Below are 22,242 nucleotides of genomic sequence, written 5' to 3' on the forward strand. Positions count from 1 at the left end.
GTTCTATTTAGTAGGTGATCCAGGTAAGGGTCACTACATTTATGGTATCAGAGCATGCATAGTATTCTTGGGATTTAGACTCTGCATAAGGTAATCGTGAGGTGCTTTTGTTGATGGCGAACTACGATGACCAGAGTAGCCATGGTAGTGGAGGTGGACGCTGGGGAGATGACGATCGTGAGCGACGTCGGGACCGTCATCATCGTCGTCTTGATGAGGATCGTTTCACTGTACGGTGATTTCTGCAGATGGGTCCTAAGCCCCTTGTTGGAGGTGAGTCTCCGGAGGATGCGGAGAACTGGTTAGACCGTATAGAGACGACTTTTCAGACTTACCACTGCACCGAGGTGCAGAAGATGGAGACCCTTGGCTATCTTCTGGATAGGCGAGCCTGTAGGTGGTGGAGGTTTACTTTTGCACCCTTTATTGCGGCGAGAGGAGTGGCCACCTGGGCCGAGTTCCGAACAGCTTTTCAGAAGCTGTATTTTCCTCCTGCACTCCGTCAGTCGAAGACAGGTGAGCTACTGAGTCTGTGATAGGGAGCCATGTCTATTGATGAGTATCAGCAGAAGTTCTTTGATCTGCTATCCTATTGCCCCGAGATTGCCGACAGCTCTGGGATGAAGTATAATCTGTTCCTTCAGGGCCTTAACCCTGAGATCCATGACCATGTGGCGGTTGGCGACGACATGTCCTACGAGGGTTTGGTGAGCCGTTGTCACCAGGTGGAGGACAGTATTCGGCGGAATAGGTCTTTCCCTCAGTCGAGGCCTGCTAGTTCTTTGGGTCCCCATTCCCAATCTTTCAAGAAGTCTAGATCTACTTCTTCCTCTGGGTCTGGAGGTGTTGTCCATTTCGGTAAGAAGGACAAGTGTGATCACTGTGGCAAGAACCATCCATCCAACCGTTGCCGCAGAGCTTCTGGAGCTTGTTTCCGTTGTGGAGAGACTGGTCATATCCGGAGGGATTGTCCACTATCTGGGGGAGATGGTTCTGGTTCTGGTTCAGGATCTGGTTCTCAGGCTACCGTTCAGTAGAGGACGCAGGGACAGCCTGCTGGGAGTTCTCATTTGAGGCCACAAGCTTCTGTCCAGGTGTTTGCCTTGAGACATGATCAGGCAGTGGAGGAAAATGAGAAAGTCATCGCAGGTACATTTCTACTTTATGGTATACCTGCTCTTGTACTTATTGACACTGGTGCATCTCATTCCTTCATTTCTGCACGTTTGGTTAAGAGGCATAAGTTACCATGCATTGCACTAGATGTAGTAATGTCTGTTTCTACTCCGATGGGCCAATCTGCTTTGGCTAAGCGTCTAGTGATGGGTTGCCCTTTAGAGTTTGAGGGGAATATTCTGTTAGCGAATCTCATGGTCCTGGCGATGGACGACTTTGATTGCATTCTAGGAATAGATATGTTGACTGCCTATCAAGCTTCAGTGGACTACTATCAGAGATTAGTACGCTTTCATTCGGAGGGGAGTGAGAGCTGGTTTTTCTATGGTGAGGGAACGCGACCCCCGATGCCTTTGGTATCAGCTTTGAGAGCCTGTCGAGCTCTAGAGTCTGGCGGGGAAGGCTACCTTATCTATGCAGTTGATTTGTCCTTTGAGAGCATTGGGTTAGAGAGTATTCCTGTTGTGGATGAATTTCCAGATGTATTTCCTGATGAGATTCTGGGTTTTCCTCCTGCTAGGGAAGTCGAGTTTGGCATAGAGTTGATGCCGGGTACTTCACCTATTTCTCGAGCACCGTATCATCTGGCTCTGTCAGAGATGCGTGAATTGAAGAATCAGCTACAGGATCTTTTGGACAAGGGGTACATTCGTCCTAGTGTATCTTCTTGGGGAGCTCCTGTTCTTTTTGTGAAGAAAAAGGATTGGTCTATGCGGTTGTGCATTGACTATCGGCAGCTGAATCGAGTCACTATGAAGAACTAGTAACCGTTGCCTCATATTGATGACTTGTTTGATCAGCTGTAGGGCACGTCAGTTTACTCCAAGATTGACTTGAGATCTGGGTTATCATTAGTTGAGAGTCCGTGATCAGGACGTAGCAAAGACTGCATTCCGTACTCGTTATGGGCATTACGAGTTCCTAGTGATGCCATTTGGTTTGACTAATGCGCCGGCTATATTCATGGATCTGATGAACAATGTCTTCAAGGAGTATTTGGACAAGTTTGTCGTGGTCTTCATTGACGACATCATGGTGTATTTGCGTAATACGGAAGAGCATGTTTCTCACTTGCGGTTGGTACTGCAGACTCTTCGAGATGAGCAGTTGTACGCCAAGCTAAGCAAGTGTGAGTTCTGGATGGATGAGTGGTTTTTCTTGGCCATATCATATCCAGGGAAGGAATTTCTGTTGATCCAAGAAAGATTGAGGCGGTGCTTAATTGGTCGCGTCCAACGACAGTTGCTGAGATCCGTAGTTTTCTGGGTCTAGCAGGGTATTATCGTCGCTTCATTCTGAACTTCTCTCAGCTAGCTCGACCTTTGATGCAGCTTACCCGCAAGGGTGTGGATTTCGAGTGGTCCTCCGTGTGTGAGGAGAACTTCTGTGAGCTTCGACGGCAGTTGACTTCTGCGCCGGTGTTGGCATTACCATCAGGATCTGGAGGGTATGTAGTATACACTGATGCTTCCCTTCAGGGGTTAGGTTGTGTCCTGACTCAGAATGGGCATGTGATCGCATACGCCTCTAGACAGCTGAAGCTTCACGAGGACAACTACCCAGTCCATGATTTGGAGTTAGCAGCCATTGTGTTCGCTTTGAAGATCTGGCGTCATTATCTGTATGGCGAGAAATTTGAGATCTTCACCGACCATAAGAGTCTCAAGTATTTGTTCACTTAGGCGGAGTTGAACATGAGGCAGAGACGTTGGATGGACTTTCTTAAGGACTATGATTGCGAGATTAAGTACCATCCGGGAGCTGCTAATCTCTCCGCTGATGCTTTGAGTCGCAAGGTGCGACTATCCGCACTTCAGACTTGTTCGATGTCTAGTGCGATCAGTGACTGTTGTACTTCAGGTTATACCTTCAATCATAAGAAAGGTATGCAGAGTATCCAGATGTTTGCGATACTATCTGAGCCAGCTTTGTATTCACGGATCCGAGATGCTCAGATGTCTGATTCGAAGACCCAGCATTTAGCTCGTCTAGCTAACGAGGGTAGCTCGTCTGGATTTCATTATCAGTCAGATGACTTTCTGTGTTTGTCTGGTAGGCTTGTGATTTGCTGGATGAAGAGTTGCGAGAGGAGATTTTGTCTCAGGCACATCGCACTAAGTTGAGTATTCATCCTGAGAGCAACAAGATGTACAAGGATCTACGTACTCGTTTCTGGTGGAAGGGAATGAAACGCAGTGTTTATCAGTTTTTTTCGAGATGTTTGGTGTGTCAATAGGTCAAGGCAGAGCACCGACGACCTGGAGGATTGCTTCACTGTCTGCCTATTCCTGAATGGAAATGGGAGTTTATCACAATGGGCTTTGTGACCCATTTGTCGGTATCCTCGAGGAACTATGATGCTCTAGGTTGCCTATAGCCGGGAGTACAATGTGGATCGTATGGCTTGGTTGTACATTCAGGAGATCATTCGACTTCATGGAGTGCCTGTGAGCATTGTCAGCGATCGAGACCCCAGGTTCACTTCTAGATTCTGGGGGAGTGTTTAGCGTGCGATGGGTACTACTCTCAGTTTGAGTACTGCCTATCATCCGGAGACTGATGGTCAGTCAAAGTGCACTATCCGTACTTTGGAGGATATGCTTAGAGCGTGCGTCATGGATTTTGATTCAGCCTGGCAGGATCATTTGCCATTGATCAAGTTCGCGTACAACAACAGCTATCATACTAGTATTGGGATGACACCTTTTGAGGCGTTGTACGGGTGACGTTGTTGTACTCCACTCTTCTGGGAAGAAGTGGGGGAGAGACAGGCTGAGGGACCAGAGTTTATTCAACAGGCAATAGACATTGTTGATCAGATCAAGAAATGTATTAAGACTGCACAGGATCGTCAGGCCAGCTATGCTAATACCAAGCGTAGGCCTTTGCAGTTCGATGTTGGGGAGAAAGTGTTTCTGAGAGTGTTACCTTTCCGCAAGATTCTCAGATTTGGCCTTAAGGGCAAGTTGTCTCCCAGGTTTATCGGTCCGTTTGAGATTTTGGAGAGCATTGGCGATTTGGCTTATCGACTAGCCTTGCCACCATATCTTTTCAGTATTCACGATGTGTTCCACGTATCTCTGTTGCAACGGTATGTGGTGGATGAGTCTCATATTCTGCAGCGGTCTGAGGTTCAGGTAATCAAGGATTTGACTTATGTTGAGAAACCTATTCGTATCCTGGATTATAAGGATAAGGTTTTGCGGAACAAAGTCATTCCTTTGGTTTTAGTTCAGTGGCAGCGCCGAGGCACTGAGGAAGCTACTTGGGAGCTTGAGGACAGGACGCGTGAAGGTCATCCTGAGTTGTTTTGATTTCATTCTTTAAGTTGTATTTAGTTGCAAACTCTGTAAACGTTTGATTTGAATAAAGAATGTTTCTGATTTTTGTATTACATTCAGTACTTAAGATCTGTTTTCGAGGAAGAAACATCTTAAGTGGGGGAGAATGTAGTAGCCCGTGCCCGAATCAGTGATTAAGTATTAATCAATTCATTAATCCTACTAGTTAAGAGTAAACGTGATTAAGGGAACTCTTAATGGGTTAACGGAGTCCGGAATTGGATTCAAAACACTTGGAAATGGTTTGAGGGTCATCGAGTTCGGAGGCTCCAAAGTCAAGGTTCGAATGGTCCGAAGTCAGGGTTCGGACGATCCGAAGAGTGGTTCGGACGCTTCGAACGTGCTGCCGACAGTCGTCATGGATGATGTCATTATGATGAAGTAAGCAATGATGTAATATCGGGTTCGGACGATCCGAACTCCGTCTATAAATAGGGGGTGCCGAGCTCATTTTTGAAGTGCACCAGTTCCTCTCTTCTCTCTCTCGATCCCTTAGCCTTCTAACTCAGATCTAGGGAATTCTAGGCGTCCCGTGGGGAATCCAGAAGTGGCATAGCGATCCGGACGTTGTAGCGGAGCTGTGGCCTAGTTTTGAGGCACTCGACATCAAAGGGCTAACGACGGACGAAGGTACAGCTTTTGCTTCCTATAAATATTTATGAGTATGCAATAGATTAGTTAAGGCTTTTAGAGCACTTTAATGATAGTAGTATCATTTGGCAGTGTAGAGCAGACTATAGGCCTGGACCTAGAGTTGGTAGAGCTTGCACTGATTTGAGGTACGAAAGTACTGTTCGAGATAACTTGACTGAGTATGCATGTATTATGTGACTGCATGGTTTATATGTCATTGATTTATGCTGCATTCATTTGCATACTGAGCTATCTCCTTCGAGATGTCTATTAGTAGGGTTTTTCCCTATCCTGTTAGTGGTTGGACTTCCATCGATTTGGGTCCGGCGTATCCACTGGTATTATGGTATGGGAGGCACCTCCTGAAGCGACGGCACATCGTGCTACATACCAGGGCCCGGTCTGTCTTTGTTATCTGATCCTTGACCTCGAGTTTATAGGGAGTTTACTTTGCATGCATGTATACTCATACTCTTGTACTGAGCGTTTTATGCTCACATCTCGTACTCTGTGTTTCTGGACACTCTATTCCATGGGGCAGGTTTGTGATTGGACGAGGCGGGTGGTTCCAATAGGGGCTAGACAGTGGTTGGCCAGCTGGAGCTTCGTCTAGGTTTATTTTTGTTGTTATTTGGATTAATACAGTTGTTCGATCTGGTTATATAATATTTGGGTATTTACAGATTCCTTGCCTTGGGATTGTAATTTTAGTAATGTTTTCGCAGTTTATTCTGATATCTGTTTATTAAGTTATTTGCATGCCTAAGTTCTGTTTAGTAGGTGATCCAGGTAAGGGTCACTACAGTTTTTTTCCAATCATTCCGTGGTTGTAATCACCTTTAATGCAGGTAGAATATTAGTAGCCGGTGTGGCCACTAGAGCCTTGTTAGACTCAGGGGCTACGCATTCTTTTATTTCGGAGGCTTTTACCCACAAGCGGGGTATTGAGTGTGAAGAGTTGTTTGGTGGATTCACAGTGACCATCCCATCAGGGGAAGAGCTTTCCACAAGGAATATAGTGAAGAATCTTGAGCTTTTGTTGCAAGGGCAACCAGTGAGTTCAGATATGATAGTGTTTCCCATGCCTGAGTTCGACATGATTCTAGGGATGGACTGGATGACGAAGAATGCTGTGGTGATTGAATTCCAGCAGAGATCAGTGATGGTCAGACCGGAGGGAGAAGAACCGTTTTGGTTTGATACTACTAGGGGTTCGAGGAGGACTCAGATTATGTGAGGACCTCGGTTCTAATCATCTAATCAAATATAAATCATACAATAAACAACAATAAAGCCAGACAATTTTTTTTTATACAACAAGTTCTAAAAGTTATTCAAATTCTAAACCGACGCCTCACGTCTATCGTTCGATCTCAAGATAACCATGCCGACTCTGATTAGCTCCTGCCCCACCTATTGCCAAGTACACATACAAAACAGGACAACAACCGGATAACTTCAGTGAGAATAAAATCCCAGTACAAATGACGTAAACATGAAATATCAAATACGTATATCAAAATCATGATATAACAGATATATTCTTCAACAATAATGCAAAATTGAAATGCATGTCTTTAAATCCGGGATTATCAAATCGGATAATCAAAAGGTAATTCAGTTCTTCAATTCTTCATTTGGGATCCCGAGGATAAAATATCACAACAATCACACCGACTTCCCCTTTTGAGGTGGACGATGTATACTTCAATCCTCTAGACTCTGGAGCATTAAATAGAGAGTAGATCGACCACTGTAGTAAATCTCATACCAGTACCACTCGACTATAATCCCCAGAACGTCTAATTCAAATCTGAGCAACTCAGCCCTCTCAAAAATTAAGGAATCAAGCTCAATATGAATGCATATGACATAAATGCAATTAAATCAAATAAAAATAACAATCTCTTCATTCAGACATCAAAATATCGTAGATGTCATCTCATTCAATTCATATATTCAAACTCCTGAATATAATATTTAAAATCATTGAAGTATTTCAAATAAGCAACCTCATGCTTTTTAAATCGAATATATGCATCACTTACTTCAAACAATTTCAGATAGACAGACTCATTTCTTTCAAATAATATCGAAAATCAATTAATCATCTAAATTGGCGGCGACGATGAACTTTCCGGGCTCCGATTGTAGTGACCCTTACCCGGATCACCTACTAACAGAATTTAGGCATGCAATTAACTTAATTAAACAGATATCAGAATAAAACTGCGGAAACCATAAACATTATACAATCCCAAGTAAAGGAATCTGTAATTTATCCAATTAATATACAACCAAATCGAATAGCTGTATCAACCTCAAAACAACAGAAATAAAACCTAGACGAAGCTCCAGCTGGTCAACCACTGACTAGCCCCTCTTGGATCCACCCGCCTCGTCCAATCGCAAACCTGCCCCATGGAATAGGGTGTCCAGAAACACAGAGTACGAGACGTGAACATAAAATGCTTAGTACGAGAGTATGAGTATACATGCATGCAAAGTGAACTCCCTAAAAAATCAAGATCAAGGATCAGATAACAGAGACAGACCGGGCCCTGGTGTGTAGCACGCTGTGGCGTCGCTTCAGGAGGTGGCTCCCATACCATAATACAAGTGGATATGCCAGACCCAAATCGATGGAAGTCCAACCACTAACAGGATAGGGAAAAACCCTACTAACAGACATCTCGAAGGAGATAGCTCAGTATGCAAATGAATGCAGCATAAATCAATGACATATAAACCATGCAGTCACATAATACATGCATACTCAGTCAGGATTGTTGAAAAAAAACTGGCGGTCAGATCAATCACAATTGATACCCGGTGCAGCGGAAGTTTAAAATTTTTATCATGGAACAATTCCATGGTGTGGGTATCAATCATTCAACGATTAAATTATTGTGTGTGTAAAATTCAAATAACAATTAATTAAATTTTACCTTCAATCTCGAATCGAGATTAATGGACACCACACAGATTTCTCTGCGCTTCTTGTATCTCCCAGGAACTGATGAACTCCTTCAATCAGGTCCACGAATGGGGTTTAAATCCCTCTGATAGATTGCACTAGAAAATCTATCAGAAGTTTTTCTGCGAAGAGATTAAACGAATCTGATTCGTTATTCCTGACTGCAATTCAAAAATCACAGACCGGAATTTTCTCTGACAGAGTTAAAGGGGGGCGGCCGAAAACTTGAGAGGAGGCTAGGGTTTATTTTCGAAAATCCTGTCTCTCAATAATGACCTGTTGTGTGTAATTTCTGTACTGCAATAACTTATTTATAATGCAGGCCACTAACACCTTAGGGCCCATTAGTCATAAGCTAGGGCCCGACAAGCAAAGCCCGCACGTTCAGAAATTAATATAAAATTCATCGTGACTCCGATCGATGAACCAATTTCACCAATGTGCACAGAAACCATTTCTGCACATTTTAAAGTCAAAATAAATTTTCCTGAATCCGAATTCAGTGGTTTCCAAAAATGTCCATCCCTATGTCATTTTAGGAAATCCTACTCCCTAACTCTTATTTAAGAAGTCCAACTCCTTAGTTCATTAAATTTAACTCTTTAAATTTAACTATCTCAACGGGGATTAAAACTCCATTACACTGTGTGACCCTCAATGGTTCAGGGATACAGCTAGCCGTGGGCTCACAACTCCTTGTGACTCGGAACAACACTTTCCGACTTGCCCAACGAATCAAGGTAAAGCGCCTAGCAACATCGCCCCATGATTCCCTAGGTATCACTGATAGTGCCTACAAGAACCAGTAGATTTTGGTTAGCGTACAGTACGGTCCCTTCATCCATATATCCCGATCGAATCAACAACCATTGGTATATCGAGAGTCGCTCAAGATTCGATAACTATGCAATACATCTTGAAGATCAAATTAGTGACATCGCATGTGCTACTAAGAAACCATTTCTTAAATCACATCAAGTACTCTGGCCAGAGATTTGTCACACTAATATCTCCTCAGATCGCATAGGATATCCACACTCGCAAGTATGTGGTGAATCCTTGACAACAATGCATTGACTCCTATATGTGTCGTAACTGTACCCAATCTCGACACCTGATGACCCCCATAGAGTCGGTAAACGAGTCAAAGCACAGCACTAGCATATAGAGTCTCCATGATGTTTCAAGTCGTAAGGACTAATGGTGTACAACCAAAACCGCGGACTTTATCCACTCGATAAGTGATAACCACTTGGAAAGTCCGGATAGGGTAGTTCGATTATTCATCCTATGAATATCCATTTGCATGCTTCGAACATCTCCATGTTCCCTACCAATGAAACGTGGTACTCCGCATCGCAAATGCTAGTCTCAAACTCGAGCGATCCTTATCCTTATTATCGGACGGCTCAATCGACTAGGAACGGTTTTTAGAATATACAGTGACTATAAGATGTATTTCATGATAGACATCTCCATGTTCTACCACATCTTACATACACTATAGTATATTCAAGGTCTTTATCAAAACAACAATAGTATATCACAATATAACAATATGAAGTAATATAAAGTCATTGCCATAAAAGTGTAAATAATATTAAACAAAAGATTGTTTATACAAAGAGTCATCAAAGCCCATAGCCACACAGTTGGCTCACTGGGCACCCACTCTTACAATCTCCCACTTGCCCTATAGCCAACTAGTCATACTACGTAGACCCATTGCTTCGCGATGTTTGTCAAACAATGGTCCTGGCAAAGGCTTAGTAAGCGGATCAGCGATATTGTCTGCAGAGGCCACTCGTTCGACAATGATGTCTCCTCTTTCCACAATCTCTCGGATTATGTGGTATTTCCTCAGTACGTGTTTGGATCTTTGATGAGACCTTGGTTCCTTTGCTTGAGCAACGGCACCCGTGTTGTCACAGTACACCGGGACTGGACCAACAAATTCAGGAATGATGCCCAACTCTTGGACGAACTTCCTCATCCAAACGGCCTCTTTAGCAGCAGCTGATGCTGCAATGTATTCAGCCTCAGTGGTGGAATCCGCTGTGGTGTCCTGCTTGGAACTCTTCCAAGAGACAGCACCGCCATTGAGCATGAACACAAATCCAGAGGTTGACTTCGAGTCATCCATATCACTTTGGAAGCTAGAGTCGGTATAGCCTTCCAATTTGAGTTCTCGTCCTCCATAAACCATGAACATATTCTTAGTCCTTCGCAAGTACTTAAGAATGTCCTTCACGGCTTTCCAATGCATTTGACCAGGATTAGACTGATATCTGCTCGTGACACTCAGAGCAAATGCTACATCCGGTCTGGTAGATATCATCCCATACATGATACTACCTATAGCTGACGCATATGGTACATGTGTCATATTCTCTATCTCTTCATCAGTCTTGGGACACATAGACTTGGATAGAGAAACTCCATGACACATGGGTAGATGTCCTCTTTTGGACCCATCCATTGAAAACCGTTTCAATATGGTATCGATGTAGGTTGATTGAGTGAGTCCTATCATTCTCTTAGACCTATCTCTATAGATCTGTATCCCAAGAATGTAGGATGCCTCTCCCAAATCCTTCATCGAAAATCTACCTGATAACCATATCTTTGTTGACTGCAACATCCCTACATCATTCCCAATGAGTAGGATGTCATCAACATAAAGTACTAAGAATGTCACCGCATCCTTAACTACTTTCTTGTACACGCAAGGTTCCTCCGGGTTCTTGATGAAACCAAAATCTTTTATTGTTTCATCAAATTTCTGGTTCCAACTTCTTGATGCTTGTTTTAGACCATAAATTGATCTCTGAAGCTTGCATACCTTATGCTCGCTTCCCATGGATGTGTACCCCTCAGGCTGCTTCATATAGATTTCTTCCTTAATGTCTCCATTAAGAAAAGCAGTCTTCACATCCATTTGCCATATCTCATAGTCATACCATGCAGCTATGGCAATCAGGATTCTTATGGACTTGAACATTGCAACTGGTGAAAAGGTTTCATCATAGTCAACTCCTTGCCTTTGAGTATAACCTTTCGCCACCAATCGCGCCTTGTAGGTCAATACCTTACCATCAGGCCCAAGCTTTCTTTTGTAGATCCATTTACACCCTATCGGAACAATTCCATCGGGAGGATCTACTAAAGACCAAACTTGGTTTGTATGCATCGAATCCAATTCTGACTGCATAGCTTCAAGCCATAAATTCGAATCCGCATCAGAAATTGCTTCCTTGAAGTTTCTTGGATCACATCCAATGTCGGGTTCATCTTGATCCCCTTCAAGAAGAAGACCATATCGAACTGGAGGTCTAGAAGTCCTTTCGGATCTTCTAGGTGCAGGCGTGTCCAGCAATGGTTCCTGAGGTGTAGGATCGTTATTTTGTATTTCGGGTTCTTCTCGAACTTCTTCGAGTTCCATCATCTCGCCTTTCTTATCCAATAAGAATTCCTTCTCCAAGAAGGTGGCATTCCTAGAAACAAACACCTTTGTTTCAGCAGGATAATAGAAATAATATCCGATTGAATTCTTCGGATACCCTACAAAATAACATAAGCTGGATCGACTATCCAACTTATCTCCCACTGTCCGCTTCACGTAAGCAGGACATCCCCAAATCCTCAAGTACGAATACTTAGGAGCTTTGCCATTCCATAACTCGTATGGTGTTTTGTCCACTGCTTTAGTGTGGACGTTGTTCAACAACAATACCGCCGTTTCAAGCGCATAGCCCCAAAACGAAGGTGGAAGCTCAGTGAAGCTCATCATAGATCGAACCATGTCCAACAAAGTTCGATTACGACGCTCCGATACACCATTAAGCTGTGGTGTCATAGGAGGAGTCCACTGAGAGAGAATCCCATTCTCTTTCAGATAGTCCAAAAACTCGGTACTCAAGTATTCTCCACCTCGATCCGATCGAAGTGCTTTAATACTTTTACCTAGCTTGTTTTCTACTTCAGCCTTGAATTCTTTGAACTTTTCAAATGCTTCAGACTTATATTTCATTAAATATAAATACCCATACCTTGAATAATCATCAGTAAAGGTAATGAAGTAGGTGTGGCCATGTTGAGTCCCTACTCTAAATGGACCACAAACATCTGTATGGATCAAATCCAACAGATTCTGACTACGCTCAGGTTTCCCCTTAAAAGGAGATTTAGTCATTTTTCCTTTTAGGCAGGATTCACAAGTAGGTAGAGAATTAATATCAGACATATCAAACATGCCCTCTCCCACTAGCTTGTTCATCCTCCTTGAGGAAATATGACCTAGCCTAGCATGCCAAAGGTTTGCCGGGTTTTGACTATCGATTTTCCTTTTGTTTGTTGTCGCCGGTTTATCAACATAATTCACTGGAACGTCTTTTAGTTTTAAGTTGTATAGATCGTTTTCAAGTTGTCCATTTCCAATTAAACATTCATTCTTGTAAATATTGCAAATCCCATTCACAAAATTGCAAGAATAACCATCTCTATCAAGCATAGAAATAGAAATAATGTTTTTAATTAAATCTGGCACAAATAAAACATCTCTTAACAATAATTTAAAACCGTTCTGCAAAGTCAAACAAACATCTCCAATGGCCGTAGCTTCAACTCTGGAACCATTCCCGAGCCTCAGCTGGGTCTCACCCATTCTAAGCCTGCGACTTCTTGTCATCACCTGCAAATCATTGCAAATGTGAGATCCACATCCGGTATCCAATACCCAAGAAGTTGTATTAAGTGACATGTTTATTTCAATATAGAACATACCCTTTGCAGTTCCCAACTGCTCAAGATATTCCTTGCAGTTGCGCTTCCAATGACCCGGCTTCTTGCAGTAATGGCAAACATCCTTGGATTTTCCATTGTTTGAAGCCTTTGTCTTTTGCTTCTTCTCGGGCTCAACTTTCTTGGGTGGGGTAGAACGTTTCTTGCCCTTCATACTTGGCCCCTTCTTCGCAGAAGATGAGGAGCCCACCAAGAAAGCTGGCTTATCCTTCTTAAGTGTGGATTCATATGTAACGAGCATATTGACCATCTCTTCAAGGGTGGCCTCTATCTTGTTCATATTAAAATTTATCACAAATCCATCAAATGAAGAAGGAAGAGACAGAAGCAATAAATCCACATTGAGTTCATGCTCCAACACCAAATCTAGGGTCGCCAACTTCTGTATGAGCCAAATCACTCGTACCCCATGATCACGGACCGAAGTCCCTTCACGCATGCGGCACGTCATCAACTCCTTAACAGTAGCGAACCTTTCAGCCCTCGACTGAGCCCCAAAAAGTTCCTTGAGTTGCGTGTGAATGTCAGCAGCATTCACCGTGTCCTCAAATCGCCTCTGGAGTTCATCAGACATCGAGGCTTGCATATAGCATTTGGTCTTGATGTCATGGTCACACCATGCATCAAGTTTGGCCAATTCCTCCGGACTTATGTCAGCTGGTGCTTCCTTCGGAGGTGCTTTCTCTAACACGTAGAGCATTTTCTCCGAAGTTAAGACAATCTTCAACTTCCGGAACCATTCCGTATAGTTGGCGCCAGTCAACTTGTTTTGTTCGAGGATCGAGAATAATGGATTTCGCGAATTCATTGTATGAAATACTGAAAAGAAAAACAGACATATATCAATGATTGTTTAACAATTTACTAAGACATAAAATAGGCGAATTTAATTTTATGAATCTCACTCCCACTATTTTAACGATTTCACCACCCTCTAGTGAAAACGGGAAACTTTTTCCTTAGTGAGAACATGGAGTCCAATTGACAAACTTATGGTCCCGAATAATATCAGCCAACCATAATTCTCAAAAGGTAGGGCCCAATTGCTTCCAAAGCAACCCCCATGTGTTTACCTCATGTCCAATAAGGGCCCAATAATATGACGCCGTTTAAAGTGACATGTCAAGATGACCCATCAATATTAAGTTGTGATGGACGGTCGCCATGTGGATCCCCCAATAATATGAGCCGATCCCATGGGAGTTCCACCCAACTTACAACATTTGTCGATCCAATGTACAGCTTTCCGACGGACGGGCCCCCCCAATAATATGAGCCGGACCGTATCCGCGGGTAGCGTCACATACATTGACCGTTGATGGAAGGTGGGAACATTTAAACAAATTTAAATTTCCTTTATTTATCTTGATATAAATTTTAAATCATATTTAAAATGAGGGATTTTTAATTATAAAAATATTTGTCTCATCATATTCATTTTATTGCATGCTTGCCGGATTCACGCAATTTATGTCTAAACATGCATACAATCATAATATCAAATATTATATAGGATGATCGATTCCATTTCTAATTGACCCGTGGTTGCCAATCACGGGTCTTAGTCCAATCCTAGGTAATATGCAGTATGCAATGCAATCCTATTACATGTGCTTCCAATTTACATTTCTTCAGTCTTTATTGTCTGCTGGGCCCACCGTCTTCAAATCTTGATCTCCCACTAAATCTAATGTATTTACAATAAATAACAATGACAAGTATGGATACATTTTTAGGGGTGGGAACGGGCTATAAACCAAGCCCACTTTTATTACATATGACATTCATATCGGGCCATAAACCAGGCCCATTAATAAAACCAACAACAATAAAAACAAAATGTAAATTCCTAACATACACCTACAAAATTGGTCATGGCAATCGATCATCCTTATCCAATAACATTTAATTCAAAATTAATTTATTGGATAACATGCAGTGGCAATTCAAATTTAAACAAGATAAAATCATATTTTATATATAAAATCTCATTTCACATATAAAATCATATTTTATCTCTATATCAAATAAAATCATATTTTATCTATAAAATCCAATTTTACAAATAAAATCATATTTTACTCAATATATCATAAGATCATATCTTATCATCAATTGTACCAAAATAATTGATTTCAAAATTCAATTTACGGATAAAACATTAAAATTTTCCAAAAATTCAAATTTATCCAAAATCAATTTTAAAATTTACGGACTCGAACAATTCGATCCGAAATCTCGTGAACCAATCAAAAACAATTTTTGACCGGACCAAAAATAAAATTTTAACATATTAAAATTAATTTTTAATAAAAATATAATTTTTCCCGCGGGCCGCCCGGGACACTCCCGGGCCGGCCCGCACCCGGGGCGCGGGCCGGGGGCAGCCCGGCTGCCCCCTTAGGGCAGCGACTATCGCTGCCCTGGCGGCGCCTGGTGCCGCCGCTGGGCGACGCCGTGCGTCGCCCTGGGCGGCGCCGAGCGCCGCCCTGCGCAGCGCCCAGCGCTGCGCTGGGCGGCGACGGTCGCCGTCCTGGGCGGTGCCATGCGCGGCGCCGCCCGGGGCAGCAACAATTGCTGCCCCACTGGGCAGCGATCCAATCGCTGCCCGGGTTTTGCCCCGGAAAAAAAAAAATTTTTTATTTAAAAATATTTATTTTGTTTTCCAAAAACCGAGATTCAAAAATTTTGTACAATCGATTAATTTAATCGTTTGATCTGAGCAACCTGGCTCTGATACCACTGTTGGATAACTGGCGGTCAGATCAATCACAATTGATACCCGGTGCAGCGGAAGTTTAAAATTTTTATCATGGAACAATTCCATGGTGTGGGTATCAATCATTCAACGATTAAATTATTGTGTGTGTAAAATTCAAATAACAATTAATTAAATTTTACCTTCAATCTCGAATCGAGATTAATGGACACCACACAGATTTCTCTGCGCTTCTTGTATCTCCCAGGAACTGATGAACTCCTTCAATCAGGTCCACGAATGGGGTTTAAATCCCTCTGATAGATTGCACTAGAAAATCTATCAGAAGTTTTTCTGCGAAGAGATTAAACGAATCTGATTCGTTATTCCTGACTGCAATTCAAAAATCACAGACCGGAATTTTCTCTGACAGAGTTAAAGGGGGGCGGCCGAAAACTTGAGAGGAGGCTAGGGTTTATTTTCGAAAATCCTGTCTCTCAATAATGACCTGTTGTGTGTAATTTCTGTACTGCAATAACTTATTTATAATGCAGGCCACTAACACCTTAGGGCCCATTAGTCATAAGCTAGGGCCCGACAAGCAAAGCCCGCACGTTCAGAAATTAATATAAAATTCATCGTGACTCCGATCGATGAACCAATTTCACCAATGTGCACAGAAACCATTTCTGCACATTTTAAAGTCAAAATAAATTTTCCTGAATCCGAATTCAGTGGTTTCCAAAAATGTCCATCCCTATGTCATTTTAGGAAATCCTACTCCCTAACTCTTATTTAAGAAGTCCAACTCCTTAGTTCATTAAATTTAACTCTTTAAATTTAACTATCTCAACGGGGATTAAAACTCCATTACACTGTGTGACCCTCAATGGTTCAGGGATACAGCTAGCCGTGGGCTCACAACTCCTTGTGACTCGGAACAACACTTTCCGACTTGCCCAACGAATCAAGGTAAAGCGCCTAGCAACATCGCCCCATGATTCCCTAGGTATCACTGATAGTGCCTACAAGAACCAGTAGATTTTGGTTAGCGTACAGTACGGTCCCTTCATCCATATATCCCGATCGAATCAACAACCATTGGTATATCGAGAGTCGCTCAAGATTCGATAACTATGCAATACATCTTGAAGATCAAATTAGTGACATCGCATGTGCTACTAAGAAACCATTTCTTAAATCACATCAAGTACTCTGGCCAGAGATTTGTCACACTAATATCTCCTCAGATCGCATAGGATATCCACACTCGCAAGTATGTGGTGAATCCTTGACAACAATGCATTGACTCCTATATGTGTCGTAACTGTGCCCAATCTCGACACCTGATGACCCCCATAGAGTCGGTAAACGAGTCAAAGCACAGCACTAGCATATAGAGTCTCCATGATGTTTCAAGTCGTAAGGACTAATGGTGTACAACCAAAACCGCGGACTTTATCCACTCGATAAGTGATAACCACTTGGAAAGTCCGGATAGGGTAGTTCGATTATTCATCCTATGAATATCCATTTGCATGCTTCGAACATCTCCATGTTCCCTACCAATGAAACGTGGTACTCCGCATCGCAAATGCTAGTCTCAAACTCGAGCGATCCTTATCCTTATTATCGGACGGCTCAATCGACTAGGAACGGTTTTTAGAATATACAGTGACTATAAGATGTATTTCATGATAGACATCTCCATGTTCTACCACATCTTACATACACTATAGTATATTCAAGGTCTTTATCAAAACAACAATAGTATATCACAATATAACAATATGAAGTAATATAAAGTCATTGCCATAAAAGTGTAAATAATATTAAACAAAAGATTGTTTATACAAAGAGTCATCAAAGCCCATAGCCACACAGTTGGCTCACTGGGCACCCACTCTTACAAGGATATCTCGAACAGGACTTTCGTACTTCAAAACAGTTCAAGCTCTACCAACTCTAGGTCCACGCCTATAGTCTGCTCTACACTGCCAAATGATACTACTATCATTAAAGTGCTCTAAAAGCCTTAACTAAGCTATTGAATACTCCTAAATATTTATAGGAAGCAAAAGCTATACCTTCGTCCGTCGTTAGTCCTTTGATGTCGATGCCTCCAGAACTTGGGCACAACTCTACTACGACTATCGAACGCCTCGAAGACTCCCGGGTCAAGCCTAGGAAGGCTAGAATAACTCGAATATGACTAGAGTAGAGAGGAAATCTGGAATTGGCAATTGAAAATGAATTCTCGGCCTTCTATTTATAGACAACGATCGGAGCTTCCGATCCTCGATCGGAACATTCGAATCTCAATCCGAACGTCCGATCCTGCCATCGGAGCTTCCGAAGATCCTGATCTGCCACATGTTAAAATATCACTTGTTGACTTCGGATAGTGGTGATCGGAGCTTCCGATCCTGATCGGAGCTTCCGATCTTGCAACACGTCATGCCTGACGTAATACCATCGGAGCTTCCGATCCTGTTCGGAGCTTCCGAACTCACCTTCGGAGCTTCCAAACTCACCTTCGGAGCTTCCGAACTCTATCCAAGTAATTATGATTAATTCCTTAATTACTGATTTTGGTTACGGGCTACTACATTCTCCCCCACTTAAGATATTTCATCTTCGAAATCAGATCTTAAGTACTGAATGCAATACAGAAATCAGAAAAATTCTTTATTCAAATCAATCATTTACAGAGTTTGCAACTGAATACAACTTAAGAATGAAATCAAAACAACTCAGGATGGTCTTCACGCATCCTGTCCTCAAGCTCCCAAGTAGCTTCCTCAGTGCCTCGGCGTTGCCACTGAACTAAAACCAAAGGAATGAATTTGTTCCGTAAAACCTTATCCTTATAATCCAGGATACGAATAGGTTTCTCAACATAGGTCAAATCCTTGTTCACCTGAACCTCAGACCATTCCAGAATATGAGATTCATCCGCCACATACCGTCGCAACAGAGATACGTGGATCACGTCGTGAATACTGGATAGATGCGGTGGCAAAGCTAGCCGATAAGCCAAATCACCAATGCTCTCCAAGATCTCAAACAGACCGATAAACCTGGGAGATAACTTGCCCTTAAGGCCAAATCTGAGAATCTTGCGGAAAGGTGACACTCTCAGAAACACTTTCTCCCCGACATCGAACTACAAAGGTCTACGCTTGATATTAGCATAGCTGGCCTGACGATCCTGTGCAGTCTTAATCCATTTCTTGTTCTGATCAACAATGTCTATCGCCTGCTGGATAAACTCCGGTCCCTCAGCCTGTCTCTCCCCCACTTCTTCCCAGAAGAGTGGAGTACGACAACGTCGCCTGTACAACGCCTCAAAAGGTGCCATCCCAATACTAGTATGATAGCTGTTGTTGTACGCGAACTCGATCAATGGAAAATGATCCTGCCAGGCTGAACCAAAATCCATGATGCACGCTCTAAGCATATCATCCAAAGTACGGATAGTGCGCTCCGACTGAACATCAGTCTCCAGATGATAGGCAGTACTCAAATTGTGAGTAGTCCCCATCGCACGCTGAACACTCCCCCAGAATCTAGAAGTAAACCTGGGGTCCCGATCGCTGACAATGCTCACAGGCACTCCATGAAGTCGAACGATCTCCTGAATGTACAACCGAGCCATACGATCCACATTGTACTCTCGGCTATAGGCAATGAAATGCGCTGACTTGGTGAGTCGGTCCACCACAACCCAGATAGCATCACAGTTCCTCGGGGATACCGGCAAATGGGTCACAAAGTCCATTGTGATAAACTCCCATTTCCATTCAGGAATAGGCAGACTGTGAAGCAATCCTCCAGGTCGTCGGTGCTCTGCCTTGACCTGTTGACACACCAAACATCTCGAAACAAACTGATAAACACTGCGTTTCATTCTTTTTCACCTGAAACGAGTAAGTAGATCCTTGTACATCTTGTTGCTCCCAGGATGAATACTCAACTTAGTGCGATGTGCCTGAGACAAAATCTCCTCTCGCAACTCTTCATCCTGCGGAATCACAAGCCTACCGGACAAACACAGAAAGCCATCTGACTGATAATGAAATCCAGACGAGTTACCCTCGTTAGCTAGACGAGCTAAACGCTGGGTCTTCGAATCAGACATCTGAGCATCTCGGATCCACGAATTCAAAGCTGGCTCAGATAGTATCGCAAACATCTGAATATTCTGCATACCTTTCTTATGCTTGAAGGTATATCCTGAAGTACAACAGTCACTGATCGCACTAGATATCGAACAAGTCTGAAGTGCGGATAGTCGCACCTTGCGACTCAAGGCATCAGCGGTGAGATTAGCAGCTCCCGGATGATACTTAATCTCGCAATCATAGTCCTTAAGCAAGTCCATCCAACGTCTCTGCCTCATGTTCAACTCCGCCTGAGTGAACAAATACTTGAGACTCTTATGGTCGGTGAAGATCTCAAATTTCTCGCCATACAGATAATGACGCCAGATCTTCAAAGCGAACACAATGGCTGCTAACTCCAAATCGTGGACTGGGTAGTTGTCCTCGTGAAGCTTCAGCTGTCTAGAAGCGTATGCGATCACATGCCCATTCTGAGTCAGGACACAACCTAACCCCTGAAGAGAAGCATCCGTGTATACCACATACCCTCCAGATCCTGACGGTAATGCCAACACAGGCGCAGAAGTCAACCGCCGTCGAAGCTCATAGAAATTTTCCTCACACTCGGAGGACCAATCGAAATCCACACCCTTGCGGGTAAGCTGCGTCAAAGGTCAAGCTAGTTGAGAGAAGTTCAGAATGAAGAGACGATAATACCCTGCTAGACCCAGAAAACTACGGATCTCAGCAACTGTCGTCGGACGCGACCAATTAAGTACCGCTTCAATCTTGCTTGGATCAACAGAAATCCCTTCCCTGGATATGATATGGCCAAGAAAAACCACTCGATCCATCCAAAACTCACACTTGCTCAGCTTGGCGCACAACTGCTCATCCCAAAGAGTCTATAGTACCAACCGCAAGTGAGAAACATGCTCTTCCATATTTACGCGAATACACCAAGATGTCGTCAATGAAGACCATGACAAACTTGTCCAAATACTCCCTGAAGACACGGTTCATCAAATCCATGAATATAGCCAGTACATTAGTCAAACCAAATGGCATCACTAGGAACTCATAATGCCCATAGCGAGTACGGAATGCAGTCTTGGCTACGTCCTGATCACGGACTCTCAACTGATGATACCCAGATCTCAAGTCAATCTTGGAGTAAACTGACGTGCCCTGCAACTGATCAAACAAGTCATCAATATGAGGCAACGGATACTTGTTCTTCACAGTGACTCGATTCAGCTGCCGATAGTCAATGCACAACCGCATCGACCCATCCTTCTTCTTTACAAAGAGAACAGGAGCTCCCCAAGGAGATACACTAGGACGAATGTACCCCTTTTCCAAAAGATCCTGTAGCTGATTCTTCAATTCACGCATCTCTGACGGAGCCAGACGATACGGTGCTCGAGAAATAGGTGATGTACCCGGCATCAACTCTATGCCAAACTCGACTTCCCTAACAGGAGGAAAACCCGGAATCTCATCAGGAAATACATCTGGAAATTCATCCACAATAGGAATGCTCTCTATCCCAATACTCTCAGCGGACAAATCAATTGCATAGATAAGGTAGCCTTCCCCGCCAGACTCTAGAGCTCGACAGGCTCTCAAAGCTGATACCAAAGGCATCGGGGATCGCGCTTCCTCACCATAGAAAAACCAGCTCTCACTCCCCTCTGGATGAAAGCGTACTAATCTCTGATAGCAGTCCACTGAAGCTCGATAGGTAGTCAACATATTTATTCCCAGAATGCAATCAAAGTCGTCCATCGCCAGGACCATGAGATTCGCTAACAGAATGTTCCCTTCGAACTCTAAAGGGCAACCCATCACTAGACGCCTAGCCAAAGCAGATTGGCCCGTCGGAGTAGAAACAGACATCGCTACGTCTAGTGCAATGCATGGTAAATTATGCCTCTTAACAAAACATGCAGAAATGAAGGAATGAGATGCACCAGTGTCAATAAGTACAAGAGCAAGTATACCATAAAGCAAAAATGTACCTGCGATGACTTTCTCATTATCCTCCACTGCCTGATCATGCCTCAAGGCAAACACCTGGCCAAAAGCTCGTGGCCTCAAATGAGAACTCCCAGCAGGCTGTCCCTATGACCTCTGCTGAACGGTGGCCTGAGAACCAGATCCTGAACCAGAACCAGAACCGCCTCCCCGAGACAGTGGATAATCCCTCCGGATATGCCCAGTCTCTCGACAACGAAAACAAGCTCCAGAAGCTCTGCGGCACTTGTTGGATGGATGGTTCTTCCCACAGTGATCACACTTGTCCTTCTTACCAAAACGGACAACACCAGCAGAGCCAGAGGAAGAAGAAGTAGATCCAGACTTCTTGAAAGATTGGGCACGAGGACCCAAAGAACTAGCAGGTCTCAACTGAGAGAAAGACCTGTTCCGCCGAATGCTGTCCTCTGCCTGGTGACAACGGCTCACCAAACCCTCGTAGGACATATCGTCACCAACCGCCACACGGTCATGGAT

The 22,242-nt window shown here is 43.3% G+C and overlaps 1 protein-coding gene across 1 annotated transcript in view; it reads left to right on the forward strand.

Annotated features, from left to right (window-relative positions):
* LOC140871100 (uncharacterized) overlaps positions 1–22,242 on the forward strand; it is a 36,227-nt gene that overhangs the window by 1,573 nt on the left and 12,412 nt on the right. The window contains exon 3 of the mRNA XM_073273540.1: positions 5,999–6,315. Within this exon, the coding sequence (XP_073129641.1) occupies positions 5,999–6,315 (317 nt within the window). The remainder of the gene's footprint in view (positions 1–5,998; positions 6,316–22,242) is intronic.

This window comes from Henckelia pumila, unplaced genomic scaffold, assembly GCF_033568475.1.
Source record: "Henckelia pumila isolate YLH828 unplaced genomic scaffold, ASM3356847v2 CTG_384, whole genome shotgun sequence".
NCBI classification, from domain to species: domain Eukaryota; kingdom Viridiplantae; phylum Streptophyta; class Magnoliopsida; order Lamiales; family Gesneriaceae; genus Henckelia; species Henckelia pumila.